This window comes from Asparagus officinalis, chromosome 7 (assembly GCF_001876935.1).
Source record: "Asparagus officinalis chromosome 7, Aspof.V1, whole genome shotgun sequence".
Classification (NCBI taxonomy): Eukaryota; Viridiplantae; Streptophyta; class Magnoliopsida; order Asparagales; family Asparagaceae; genus Asparagus; species Asparagus officinalis.
Window position 1 is genome coordinate 5,275,241 of NC_033800.1, and position 13,539 is coordinate 5,288,779.

A 13,539-nucleotide genomic window follows, 5' to 3' on the forward strand; every position below is an offset into this window, starting at 1 on the left:
AAGAGATTAACCGTCCATTTTTTTTAATCTGATACTCAAATTGATCCTTCAGGTTTGAGCTTTATCTCTATTTCTCTTCGATTACACACAATTTTGCTTCCTGGATTTTTTTTAGATAGATTCTGACTGATTTTTCTACTAACCTCGGAATTAGGGATTTATAGCGATAATTTCTGCGATTTTTTACAGCGTTATCCATTGAATTTAATCAACAATCGTATTACGAAAAGTAAATTGCGCCAATTTAGTGTTGGAACCAGATTAGAATATGTTAGAGACTGCATTTCAGTTTATTACTGAATCTGTTTAGTACTTGAATGACATGAACTTCGTCGAGAGTATTTCTAATTACCATTAAGTTTATTATTGAATCTATTTAGTATTCGATCATGGAAATGTTCATGTTGTAACCCAATGTTCAAAATCTAACATGCCCCAACACTATTTGAAGGAAATTCTTAACTTTAATACTTATAATGCTCGACATGATTGAAAACAAAAAAAAAGAGATTGGACTAAGCGGGTTACAAGTCAATGCTCCTTGTCCCTAAACCCATTTGCCTATCAAAATTGATGCGTGATTTGTCTCTTTCCATGCAATATCCTTTCATCGCCACGAAACCCAATTTCTGACGCTCTAGGGAAACGGCAAGTATGTTAATTTAATTATTTTGAACAATTTGATTGGGTTCATACACAGGAGAGAAACATACACATATACTAGGTTTGGGATGAATGCGATTGATGAAATTAAGTTGTTGAATTTTGGATCTAAATGGACGAATCCTCTGTTTGTTGCACTGTTAGCCATGTAATAATTCTTATAATTATAATTCAAGGTCAATTTGTTGTTTATTGGCATAGTTCCCCTTTGGATAGAAAAACTACTTTCCATGTTTATTTTGATACACGGAAGTTGGTTATGAATAAAAGCTGGAATGTGAAATAGGTTATTTCTTAATTGATGATGGAAAATCTTGACACCTGAACTTCATACCACTGGGAAATGTTATCTTCTACTAGGCTATATAGGAAACTGCGGAAGTTTGGTTTTGGAACCAAATACCTAGATTGCAATAGTTTATTTTATTCTTTGTTTCCAATTGCAATGAACAGATACTTTGTGTGTCTGTCAATAATGCTATTTAGATGTCAGAAAAGGAGACAAGCTATATCTTTTGGCATAATTGCCGTTTTTGAAGGAAGGAAAATCACTAATGTCACAATTTGATTGTTTAGAAAGCCCTGGGCAAACTGCTAGGTGGCAATTTGTATTTTAGAATGCGAAAAAGAGATGGATGCATTATGATCTAAATGACAGTGTCCTAGCTGAAACAGCTCAGGATTATGAACTTTAACTTGATTTTTATATAGAGGGGTTGATTTCGTAAAAGGGGAGGAAAAAAACTTGTCTATTTTTTCCGGAAAAAAAACTGATCTATTTTTTATAAGTAAGTATAATAATCAATTAGTCATTACTATATTCTTCTGTATTTCAACTGTCCAACTGAACTCTCATGGCAGCATAGTTTGGATAAGTAGATACTTGTAGGTTGAAATTATGGCATGGTCCATTTGGCTTCACCATCAACATAATCTCGTGATCATTTATCTTTGACAGATTTCATTGGCGATTTTGCAATCCATAATTATTGCCATATAATTATATCTTTCAATTGCATTTTTTTCTTCAGATTAGCACATTTAACTATGACATACTTGCATCTTAAAGCCTGATGGGTTTTTTTTTATATTTTTCCATATTATTTCATATAAATAGGCAACCATGACAGAACCGGAAGCAAGGCCAGACGTTGCTAGTACAGGAGATGTTGGTACACCGGGATGGTTACCAAGAGTGGATATGCTCTTTGACAGTGAAAACGATGCATATGAATTCTACAACACATATGCTGAAAACTTAGGCTTCTTCATCAGAAGATCGACACTATGGACGACCTCCAAGAACATCGTCACACGAAGGACATTTGTGTGCTCTAGAGAAGGCTTCCGTGAGAAAAAGAAAGGAGCAAGAGAGGTGAAGTCCCCACGGCCCGAAACAAGAATTGGTTGCCAAGCTTGCATGACCATCAGACTCACTCCCAATGGTAGGTATCGGGTTACGGAGTTTGAACCCAATCACAACCATCAGCTTGCAACGGTATCAACAATCAACATGCTAAGGGCAAAAAAGATGAGACGAAAGGCTCGGGCTGTTAGAGCTGATTTGGTGGATGATTCAGTGAGAACTCCGGAGTTTGAAACTGAAGACGAGGCCTATGAGTTCTATAGCATGTATGCTGGAAGAATAGGGTTTACTGTCCGGAGAGCAAGCATGACTCTGAGTGCAGAAAGTGTTATCACTAGAAGGATGTTTGTATGCTCACGGGAGGGTTTTCGAGAGAATAAAAAGGGGTCAAAGAGGGTAAAAAAGCCTCGTCCCGAGACTAGAACAGGTTGCCCTGCTTGTATGATCATCAGGGTTATGCCTAATGGAAAGTACCATGTATCAGAGTTTGTAACTCGTCATAACCATCAGCTAGCTACCCCTTCATCAGCTGACTTGATAATGTCACATAGTGCAGAAACTAGTGCACTAGATGATGAGCTAGGTCAAGTCGATTTGCTCTCTGATGAAAAAGATCGAGATAATCAGGATGTCAATTTACTCTCTGATGAAAATAAGCTTTATCCTCGACCTTTGAAAACTATGAGGAGCGGAGACGTAGGGGCCATAATGCAGTATCTGCAGAAGGCGCAGGAGGAGAATCCTTCATTCTTTTATGGTATGCAGGTTGATGACAATGATACTATGATTAGCTTCTTTTGGGCAGATTCGAAATCTATGATGGACTTCACCTATTTTGGTGATGCAGTTTGTTTGGACACTACCTATAGATTGTATGGCTATGGCAGGCCTCTTGTGCTATTCATTGGTGTCAATCACCACAAGCAGGCTGTAGTTTTTGGTTCAGCATTTCTGTATGATGAAAGTGTAAACTCTCTTAAGTGGTTGTTTGAGACTTTCAAGGTGGCAATGGGTGGGAAACAACCAAAGACAATATTGACTGATCGGTCTCCTGTAATCAAGGAGGCAGTAGCTGCGGTTTGGCCAGGTACAAATCATCGGTATTGTGTGTGGCATATTTACCAAAATGCCATTGAGCAACTGAGTCAAGCATTTCATGGCTCAAAAACTTTGTCATATGACTTCAGCAGATGCCTGTTTGATTATGAGGATGAGGAGGAGTTCATCTTGGCATGGAATGCAATGCTAGAGAAATATGACCTCAAAGACAACCAGTGGTTAGCTATGCTCTTTGAGGACAGGGAGAAATGGGCTTTAGTGCATGGAAGGCATGCATTTTATGCCGATTTGAAAAGCGTTCAACAAAAGGATACCTTGAATAGTGAATTAAAAAAACATTTAAGTCTAGAAACTGACCTCTTATGTTTTTTTGAGCATTATGAAAGGATACTGGGTGAAAGACGATATGCTGAAGTTCAAGCTGATGTTCATGCCAATCACAATGCACGGAAATTGCCTTCTATGCGTATTTTGAAACAAGCTGCTAGTGCCTATACTCCTGCTGCGTTTAAAATGTTCGAGAGGGAATTCGAGCTATACATGGATTGTATGCTATACAGTTGTGGTGAAGTTGGAACAATATCAGAATACAAGGTCACAATTGAGGAGAGAATTAAAGATCACTTCGTGAAATTTGACTCCCTTGATCTAACCGCCACGTGCACATGCAAAATGTTTGACTTTATAGGAATTCAATGTCGTCATGTGTTGAAAGTGCTGGATGCCAGAAATATAAAAGATCTTCCTCCGCACTACATTTTGAAGAGATGGAGAAAGGATGCAAAGACTGGAGGAATTAGTAGCAACTGCTGTATACCAATTGGTGATGATCCTCAGTCATCTCTTTCAAAACGTTATGGCAACCTCTGTCGAATCTTTAGTATTGCTGCAGCTAGGGCTGCGAAAACTATGGATTCATGTACATTCGTTGAGAATCAGTCAGATTTGCTCATTGATCAGGTAGAGCAAGTATTGAGAACAAGAGCTCTGGAGCTACCTCCTCTTATTACTTCCTCATCTGATCGACCCCAAAATCCAATTGATAATGTCATTGCTGGAAATTTCCGCTATGATAAGATGAACCAAACAAGCTTTGTGGCTCATTCTAATGGTAAGCTGCTCGTATTTCAGTAACATCATATCACCATCTTGTAAGCCGTTTGGGTTCTTTTATGGAAAGTAAAGCTCCGTCAAATATTTAACTAAAAGTTCCAGCATCTGAAACTGTTTTCATTTCTTTTGGGACTACAACTATTTCATCTTTTTATTTTGTGCAAATTACAGAATAGCCCCCAGAGGATTGCGTGATTGACATAACATCCCCGTAAAGCTAAAATCAGACTTATATGTACTCCCACATGATTATATGTGATTATTGCACTGAAATTTGATGATTACATCAAAATGTTGCCGATCATTTTGACTATAAATTGGAAATGGAGGGGTGGGGTGGTAAAGTGTCATTTTTAAAGATCTTATGTCAATTGTGCAAACCTCATGGGGTTTTTCTGTAATTCACCCTTTTACTTCCCTTTCTGACATCTCAGATTAGTACAAACTTTGTGTTGCATCTCTTCACAATTGGTGTTCTATAAGATGTCATCGTTCGCCAAATTGTGTGAATATCGACCTTTGTGTTTGATGTTTTGCAGGATTACTTAGCTCGCAACATTCACATCCAACCATATGTTGGGGACAGTTTCCTGCTAGGCTGCCAGAGCAGTAACTGAGGATACGAAACGTTACCCAAGTCTGATGGGGGATATTGCATAGCGTAAGCTGTAATAATTTCTTCTGATTATATTCTATCTCATGTTGTAGATATCAATTCTAGATGTTAAAGCGTTTTCATTGTCATTAACTTTGCTTCAATCTCACGGTGGGCATGAGAAATTATCTAAAGATCGGTTGCGTATATTCTACCCCATGTATGTTTTACTTTCCAATGCTTTAATTTCTTTCTTTACAAATTAAATTAGTCTTGTAGTGTATCCGTACCCTCGGAATGAATCCCTAATGCATGATCGGTTGCCATACTTCTGTAAAACATTTTGTCACCTTTCAACTGTCATCAACACATCTCTCACTGAGATTGCACGCATAGCTCGCAATAACCCGTCCGTGTTCTACTTTCCATTGACCCGTGCATGTTTTTTACTTTCCAGTGCTTGCATCAACGCTTGTTCCTCTTCTCGTCTTGGTAATTCTGTGGTTTTCTGGTTGGGCCTTTTCATGTGTGGAGGGCTGTAAAACAAGTGGGGTCTTGTTTTCTATGCTGTGCGTGTCATGCCTTTTCTCTGCAATGAATAAAAGACAGAAAGGAGTTAGAGTTTTAATACTACCCATCTTTTATAGCCAAAATGAGTTGATATGATTAAATGTTGTTTGCAAAGTTGTCCAAAGAAATATAAAACTATACAGCCTCTTCAAATTTGGAGGCTAAGATCCATGAACCTCTCCATAAGTTGTTCCCATTCCAACACTTGGCTTTTTTTTGCCTACCAACAACTCCCATCCGCTTATTATCATCACATTAAACAACACACGAGAACATTAGTGGCAACATTAGGAGACAAAACTCTCAGGTGTTATCTGGGGACTGTACTCAACCATGCTTTTGGACTTTTAGTGTGAGATCTGAGATGGGCTCATGTGAACCATTATTAGTGTTCCCCTTCTGTTTACCTTTGAGTTATTGTTATATATTACTCTCTCCTTCCATCTCCCTGCCGTCTAAAATTTGAATACGTCTTTTTGGCAAAATAGCCAGATTGGCATATTTTATCGAGGCTTTATGACACGTTGGTCTATTTTCTTTTAGTTTTGTCAGATTGGTATCATTTTTCAACTCCGACGTCATATAGGCCTTAAATTTGGCCGGAGTTACTGTTCCGCCCAGGGCTGATGGGATTTTTGACCGGAACAGTAACTAAATTTGGCCGGAACAGTAACTAAATTTAGCCGGAACAGTAACTCTGGCCAAATTTAAGGCCTATATGGCGCCGGAGTTGAAAAAATATACCAATCTGACAAAACTAAAAGAAAATATACCAACATGTCGCCAAGCCTCGAAAAAAATATACCAATCTGGCCATTTTGCCACGTCTTTTTCTCGGTCATAACCTTTCAATAACACACAGATCGCCATGGTTTACTGCTAATCTATGAAGTACTGCATCCTTCCTCATTTTTCGCATTAGATTAACGTGTATTAAGTGATGCATGATTATGATTAAAAAGAGGTGCTCTCTCTGATACAATGTACCTGGCCGTGGCCATAACGAAAAGAATCTCAATCCTATGTGTAAAGAGCGTCACATCTTTATACTCCTGTTCTCTCTGAATATTTTATGATCAATGATTAAAAAGCGTGGGAGGTGTTTCTCCTTGTAAGAATGCACTTTTACTTCGTCCAATTCTGTCAAAACGTAAAGAACGGCAATAATTAACCTATTTTAATGACACCATTAAAAAACATATTTTGATTACCAACCCTGAAGTGCTTTCTATTATAATAGGGTCATTAGCTAGTAGAAGGTAATTTAGCTTGCTTGGTCTTTTTTGTCCCCTCACATGCTTAAAAGATCAACTTTGATCAGATGATGGAGCTCATCATGATGGTAGTTGGAAAGCTTGCAATTAGCTATCATAATACTTTGATAACTGGTCTGAATTTTATTATAAATATATATATCAATCAACTTATGTTAAAATATTGGAGTATAATCAGTATACGTATGCTCAAAGATGGGCGATCTGAAACTTTACTTCAAAGAAAAGTGAAAAAGATGAATGATAAAATATGTTTATGATCAAGTCTATTATTCACCCATTTGGACTTTGTTTGTTTAATCCGTGAACAGGATGGCTTGGATCTTACATTTAGTATAATTCTCTGTCTTCGCAAATTTTTTGGTTAATTTTGTTGTTGTAGCTGTGATTATTGTTTGCTGATCCTCATAATAGCAGGTTATTTTAACAATAACATACAAAATGAAGTTCTCAAAACATACTAATTGTCCCTATTTCAACTTTTTTTTGTGGGACGGTGTAATTAGTTCGTCGCTTAGTAGCGCTGTACTTGAAAGTACTAGATTTTACATGGAAAACACTGTCCTTTGATTGCAATTTGATTATATGGAAGTAGTACCTCCCATGAAGAGATAATTAAATCATTCACTTTGACGAAAATGAACCTCTTTTTCATATCCTTTTATTAACAAAGAACACCGTCATCATGGAAGGCAAAGATTTATAAGGTAATAAAATATAACATGATTAAAAAATACATACTAAATAAAGTTCTCTAAAGCCCCGTTTGGGAATAACAAGGATTTTGACTATTTTTTTTATAATTAGAAAGGGTTAACTCTTAATCATTCTAAATAGGTGTATTAGTAAACCTCTTATTTTGATGGGTTAACTTATTTTAATCCCTCTAGATTTTTTGTGTTTGACAAATTATGGAGGGTTAACTCACTTTAACTCATGTATAGATTTTTTTTTGTTTGGCGGGTTAAGAAGGGGTTAAGTCTCCTTAACTCATGCTTAACCCTTTGCCAAACGGTACCTAATTTTGTTTTCTTGATAATAATAAAAAAAAACCCAAATTATAGTTGAACTAGTGTTGAAAAATATTGTTGTGGAACGATCAAGGATCCTAAAGGAGATCATAGATCAAGAAACTTCAACAAAAATGCAATGAGAACAGTCCAAACAAATGCAGTTGTCTAATAATTAATTGGTAGATGGTCCCCCATAACTTTCTATATCACATCCCTTCGATATGGTTAGGATTAAATACAATCTTTTTAAGGTTTGTATTGTTCATTGCAAACGTAATTTCAATAAAAGTATCAATTGCATACAATTATAATTGCTATACTGCAGTTATTATTTTAGTGCTTTGGTTTAATTCTAAAAATTTTAATTGTAGTTACACGTGTTTGTTTTGAGGTGACATGTTTTTTTATTTTATAATTCAAGGTTTTGATTATAGTTGTGATTACATGTACACCCGGCAAGATTACAATTGTAAGTTTGGGATTGAGATTCTCTCCAATTAGGTGGCAATTGAAAGTGATCTAATTATCCCAATATTTATAATTTATTTCCGTTTCAAGAGCAAAGACCAACTCATGTAGGACTCTGAATATGGTATTGAAAAAAATCACTATTATCTCTGAAGCCACTATTGCGGTAGCAGAAATTTTTGTCACTTCATCTTAAGGATAATTGGACACTCTTCAATGACCACCTAATTAGAGAGGATCCGAATACATATATTTTTAAAGCTACATGTATCGCTGTATTTATTAATTATAAAAAAAGGATCGTAATTGATCTCAAGAACATGTTAATTATATATTTCTCTCCACATGCGCCCCTGCCGCAAACCAAACAGACCTTGTAATTTGAAAGAGAAGTCTTTTTATAACTGCAGTTAGCGACTACATTTATCAATTAAGATAGATAGAAAAATTATAATCGACCTAAAAATGTACATCTCAGTTGGAATTAAAAAAAAAATGATATGATAAGTCCCCTCAGCTACCGTCCGTCCTTGATATATTTTTCATGAGGACGTGATATGGACCCCCAAGAGATATGAACGCGTATAAGCTGATAACCACGAAGAGGATGAGGGAAAAAAATTAGGACTCATGTGGGTGATATCAGCCACACGCAAACTTATTAATATATAAGAGCAAAGAAATGAAGGCAACTTGCATGGTCCCCTCACAAACTTTCCATTATTGCTCTCTCAGTCCAATTGCCGTCAAAGTCCATCTCTAGCGTTTTAGGGGGTGTTTGACAATCTGAAAGTGAATTTAAAATATGTAAGTTACTTTTTTTTACAAATAACTTTTACATCCATGCCAGCGCGTAAGTGAAATACAATGTTTGTTTGAAAAATTAAATTATTATCGAAAGTACAATATGAAGATGACGTGGCAAAATAAGATTAATTAGAGAGTATAATTAAAATTATTTAATTAAATTAGTTATATTTTTTTCACTTTCATGTGACTTTACCACTTTTTTAGGGGAAGTCAAAATTGCATTAAATCATATGTGGCAACTTTCTTGCATCTTGACGTGACAAAATAAGATTAATTAGAGAGTATAATTAAAATTATTTAATTAAATGAGTTACATTTTTTCACTTTCATGTGACTTCACCACTTTTTTAGGGGAAGTCAAAATTGCATTAAATCATATGTGGCAACTTTTTTGCGCCTCACTTTCATAACCACTTACATGAAAACAAACATCTTAATTGTTAAATGAAAGTAACTTTCTCACTTTCATCTTTCACTTGCATGCAAACAAACACCCCCTTAGTCCTCGCCCTTTGGGGGTGTTTGTTTGCATGCAAGTGAAAGATGAAAGTGAGAAAGTTACTTTCATTTAACAATTAAGGTGTTTGTTTTCATGTAAGTGGTTATGAAAGTGAGATGTAAGAAAATTACCACATAAGATTTAATACAATTTTGACTTCCCCTAAAAAATTGGTGAAGTCACATGAAAGTGACAAAAAGGTAAGTAATTTAATTAAATAATTTTAATTATATTTTCTAATTAATCTTATTTTGCCACGTCATCTTCACATTGCACTTTCGATAATAATTTAATTTTTCAAACAAACACTGTATTTCACTTGCGTGCTGACATGGATGTAAAAGTCGTTTGCAAAAAAAATAACTTACATATTTTAAATTCACTTTCAGATTGTCAAACACTCCTTAAGGGAAGCCATTTTTTACTGTACAAAAAGTAACCTACGCACGCTGATGTTTCCTGTTACATAATTATCGTAGAGTGCCTTTTTAAAAAAAAGATGATTGTACCCGCAAAATCGAGGTTTAAAATTTTTAAATGTGAATTTAGTTAATGATCTTGTTGTAAAAACGGGACTAAAATTGTTACATAAGTAAGACTATTTTTAAAGCGGGCTAATACGTAATGGGTTAAAAAATTTAAGACTCTTCGCGTATAGTAAAATTAAACATTTACGGGGACCAGAGTGTAAAAGGACCAAAGCAAGTCGCCGTCGGTTAACGGCTATCGTGGCGGTTCGATCTCGATGCAACTGGTGCAGGTCTCAACTGATAGACACGCTTTCTTATACTAACGTCCGTTAGCTTCTCCGTTACCTTTATCCCTTCTTCTTTCTCTCTCTTCCCCTCCTTATCTCCCTCTCTGTTACTTTTTTTGACGGAACCCTAATCAAATCAAAATTGAAAAAAAATGGCGAGTTCAATCGAGAGCATCGCAGAACCTGCCGACCTCTTGATTCTAGTCATGTACGTCGCTTATCATCTCTAAAGGTAATCGAAGATCCCAGGATCTCACCCTAGGGGGTTAGGGTTGGGGTTTCTAACACTGTCGAAAGATTTTGATCTGTATGTGGATTTGGGATTGAATATGGGCCTCGGTTGCTTGGGTTTTCGGGGGGTTCCATAGTTCTCGTTGGATTTCTCAAAACTTTCTCCATTGTCTAGGGTTTGATTTTTTATTAATTTTTTGTTTTGGCCTGTAAATCATTATGTAAGGATAAGGATAGAAGAAAAAAGATCTCTTTTTTATTATTTGGTAGTAGATTGGTTGGGGGTTTTTTTTATATTTTATTTGTATGCAGATCGAGGGTGTGGGTTTGTGGATTTTGGTCTTTTTATTCGTATAAACAAAAAAAAAGTTTTATTTTTTAGTTAGATATTCATGTAAGTTATAGGTTTTTATTATTTGTGTGGGATTTATGGAGGTTTTTTTAGTTTCCCTTGGTCTTGGTGGAGATCTAAACCCACCACCAGATGGATAGGCTCCTGATTCTTTGGAGGAACAAAAAAAAAAGACCAGAAACTGAGAAAAAAGAGTGAAAAGTGAGAGTTTTTAGAATGGGGGAACCTTTGTTAACTTCTCTATCCATGGAGAATTCACACCATCCATCAACTCTCCTGTCCATGGATCCTTCAGGTGCTTCGCCCGATGACTGTGATCGTGATCCCATTATCCAGCGCCAGCAAATTGTGCTGTCACGACCTCCGCCTGACATTAACCGATCTCCTCCGCCTCAGTCGTGGAGCTCTGACCCTTGTTGTGCTATTCTAGACGTCGGTCTTGGTGGCCCGCAGATATATGAAGCTGAGGTCACTGCCCTCAACCTCCCCAAGTGCAGTGGTGGTGCTCGAAAATGTGCAAAGAGAGGAGATAGCATCTGGGGTGCTTGGTTCTTCTTTAATTTCTACTTCAAACCAATGCTATCAGAGAAATCTAAGTCGAAGATTGTACGGGATGGCAATGGAATTTCTGGATTTGATAAATCAGACCTTAGGCTTGATGGGTTCTTAGTGCAACATGACATGGAGAATATGTACATGTGGGTGTTTAAGGAGAGGCCGGAGAATGCTCTTGGAAAGATGCAGCTGAGGAGCTATATGAATGGTCATTCGAGACTTGGGGAGCCCCAGTTTCCGTTTAGTGTTGATAAAGGTTTTGTGAGGTCGCATAGGATGCAGAGAAAGCAGTATCGGGGGCTGTCAAACCCGCAGTGTATTCATGGGATTGAGATTGTGAGGCTGCCTAATTTGACGGTGGTGGCTGAGGTAGACCGCAAAAAGTGGACAGAACTTACAGGGAGGGACGTTAACTTCACAATTCCGCTTGAGGCCAGTGATTTTGGATCGTGGAGAAACCTACCAAATACTGATTTCGAGCTAGAGAGGCCTCCAACTCTTCCTCCACTGAAGAACGGAATTTCACATCACAATTCCAAGAGATTGCTTAATGGTTCCGGGTTGAATTTGTCGACACAGCCTTCAAATCATAGCAATGGTAGTGATGCGATGGACCTTTCCCCTAAATGTAACAACAAAAGAAAGAAAGACTTCTTTCCCCGTGGGATGGACGACTGTTGTTTGCCTGTCAATTCTTTCTCTGATAGAATCCAAGACATGGAAATACACCCGATTGAGCCTCCATGGTTAAATGATTTCAGTGGTGTGATGAGGAATTCCTATGGACCCGTGACTGCTGCCAAGACGATATATGAAGATGAACAAGGGTACTTGATTATGGTTAGCCTTCCGTTCTCAGATCAACAAAGGGTTAAGGTGTCATGGAGGAACAGCCTCACTTATGGTATAGTAAAGGTCTCTTGTGTTAGTACTGCTCGGATGCCTTATATAAAGAGACATGATAGAACATTTAAGCTGACGGATCCTTCACCTGAGCATTGCCCTCCTGGGGAATTCATTAGAGAAATTTCTTTAGCTACTCGGATTCCAGAAGATGCGAAGCTTGAAGCATACTATGATGAGAGTGGTACTGTGTTGGAGATTATGGTGCCTAAACATCGTGTTGGACCTGAAGAACATGAAGTTCATGTGTGCCTTCGCCCTCCTCACCTTGTAGCCAATGAGCTTCTGTTGACTTGAAAAGGTGCAGGTTTAGACGCACGGGTAGTTTGGTCAATTTTTCATTGGTTACCAAGTGTATATCATAAAACGGAAATCTATGAAATGAAGGGCACATTTTTTTTGTTCACTTTCTTTTGATACTCAGTTGTGTTCAATATTTTGGTGTTCTTTGATGTTTGGTTGGATTTTTTCAATGAGATCTAGGATCAGATAAAAGCTGCATAGCTGAAATTTTTAAAGAAAAGGGTTATGGTTCAAGTCTTTTAGCAGGATTAATGCTAACTTGCATAATATCTTTGGATGCTTAGTCTTATTCTCTCATTGGCATTTCATTCAGTTACTTGTGTCGATCCATGGATATATTGGCATCCGCTTCACTGTATACCTAGTATTTGAGTTGAAATGTGTTTATTTCTTATTCATGCATGCTCAACATAGAGTTGGGTTACTTTGCAAGTTCCCTGCTCTCTCTCTCTCTCTCTCTCTCTCTCTCTCTCTCTCTCTTCTTCACCTTCTTTCTTGCATATTGGCAACTGGTGTGGGATTCTTGATGCAAATATGTCTTTTGTTTTCCCCCCATTCAATGGAGACAATCAATGCACCTCATATTGGTGTGGTGTCCCAGGTGTTGCCATTTTGTGTATTTCATCTTCTTTTACCTTTTGGATATCCCACAATTTAATTATGTGTTGTGTCTTAAGGTAAAACTAAAATTTTCATGATACAACAGTGACACATTTGATGGACTGTTTTTTCCCCCTTAATGTATGTTGTCATTAACTTGTAGCAATTGATCATCCTAGATATTCACTTTTATGATTTGGTGGTGACTTATGATTTATTAGGCTCCTAGGAGTGTTCCTTATTTTCACTGTTCTTGACATGCATATAGTATCTATGTTGAGCTTTTTTTCTGGACGAAAGTACCCTCTGGTTTCATTATTTTTGTAGTTGTGATGAAGCATAATGAACTGTATAGTTTGTTGATGTGTGTATAATGTATTCCATCATTATCTCACTAGAAGTTTTTAA

At 37.0% G+C, this 13,539-nt stretch overlaps 2 protein-coding genes across 2 annotated transcripts; both read left to right on the forward strand.

The window, feature by feature from the left end:
* On the forward strand, positions 1-5,010 carry LOC109849344 (protein FAR1-RELATED SEQUENCE 5-like). Its single transcript, XM_020419164.1, has 3 exons — positions 1-52; positions 1,781-4,199; positions 4,741-5,010. Exons 2-3 carry the CDS (start codon positions 1,787-1,789, stop codon positions 4,812-4,814), a joined length of 2,487 nt encoding a protein of 828 aa, XP_020274753.1. The 5' UTR covers positions 1-52; positions 1,781-1,786; the 3' UTR covers positions 4,815-5,010.
* On the forward strand, positions 10,265-12,634 carry LOC109848627. Its single transcript, XM_020418236.1, has one exon. It carries the CDS (start codon positions 10,987-10,989, stop codon positions 12,523-12,525), a length of 1,539 nt encoding a protein of 512 aa, XP_020273825.1. The 5' UTR covers positions 10,265-10,986; the 3' UTR covers positions 12,526-12,634.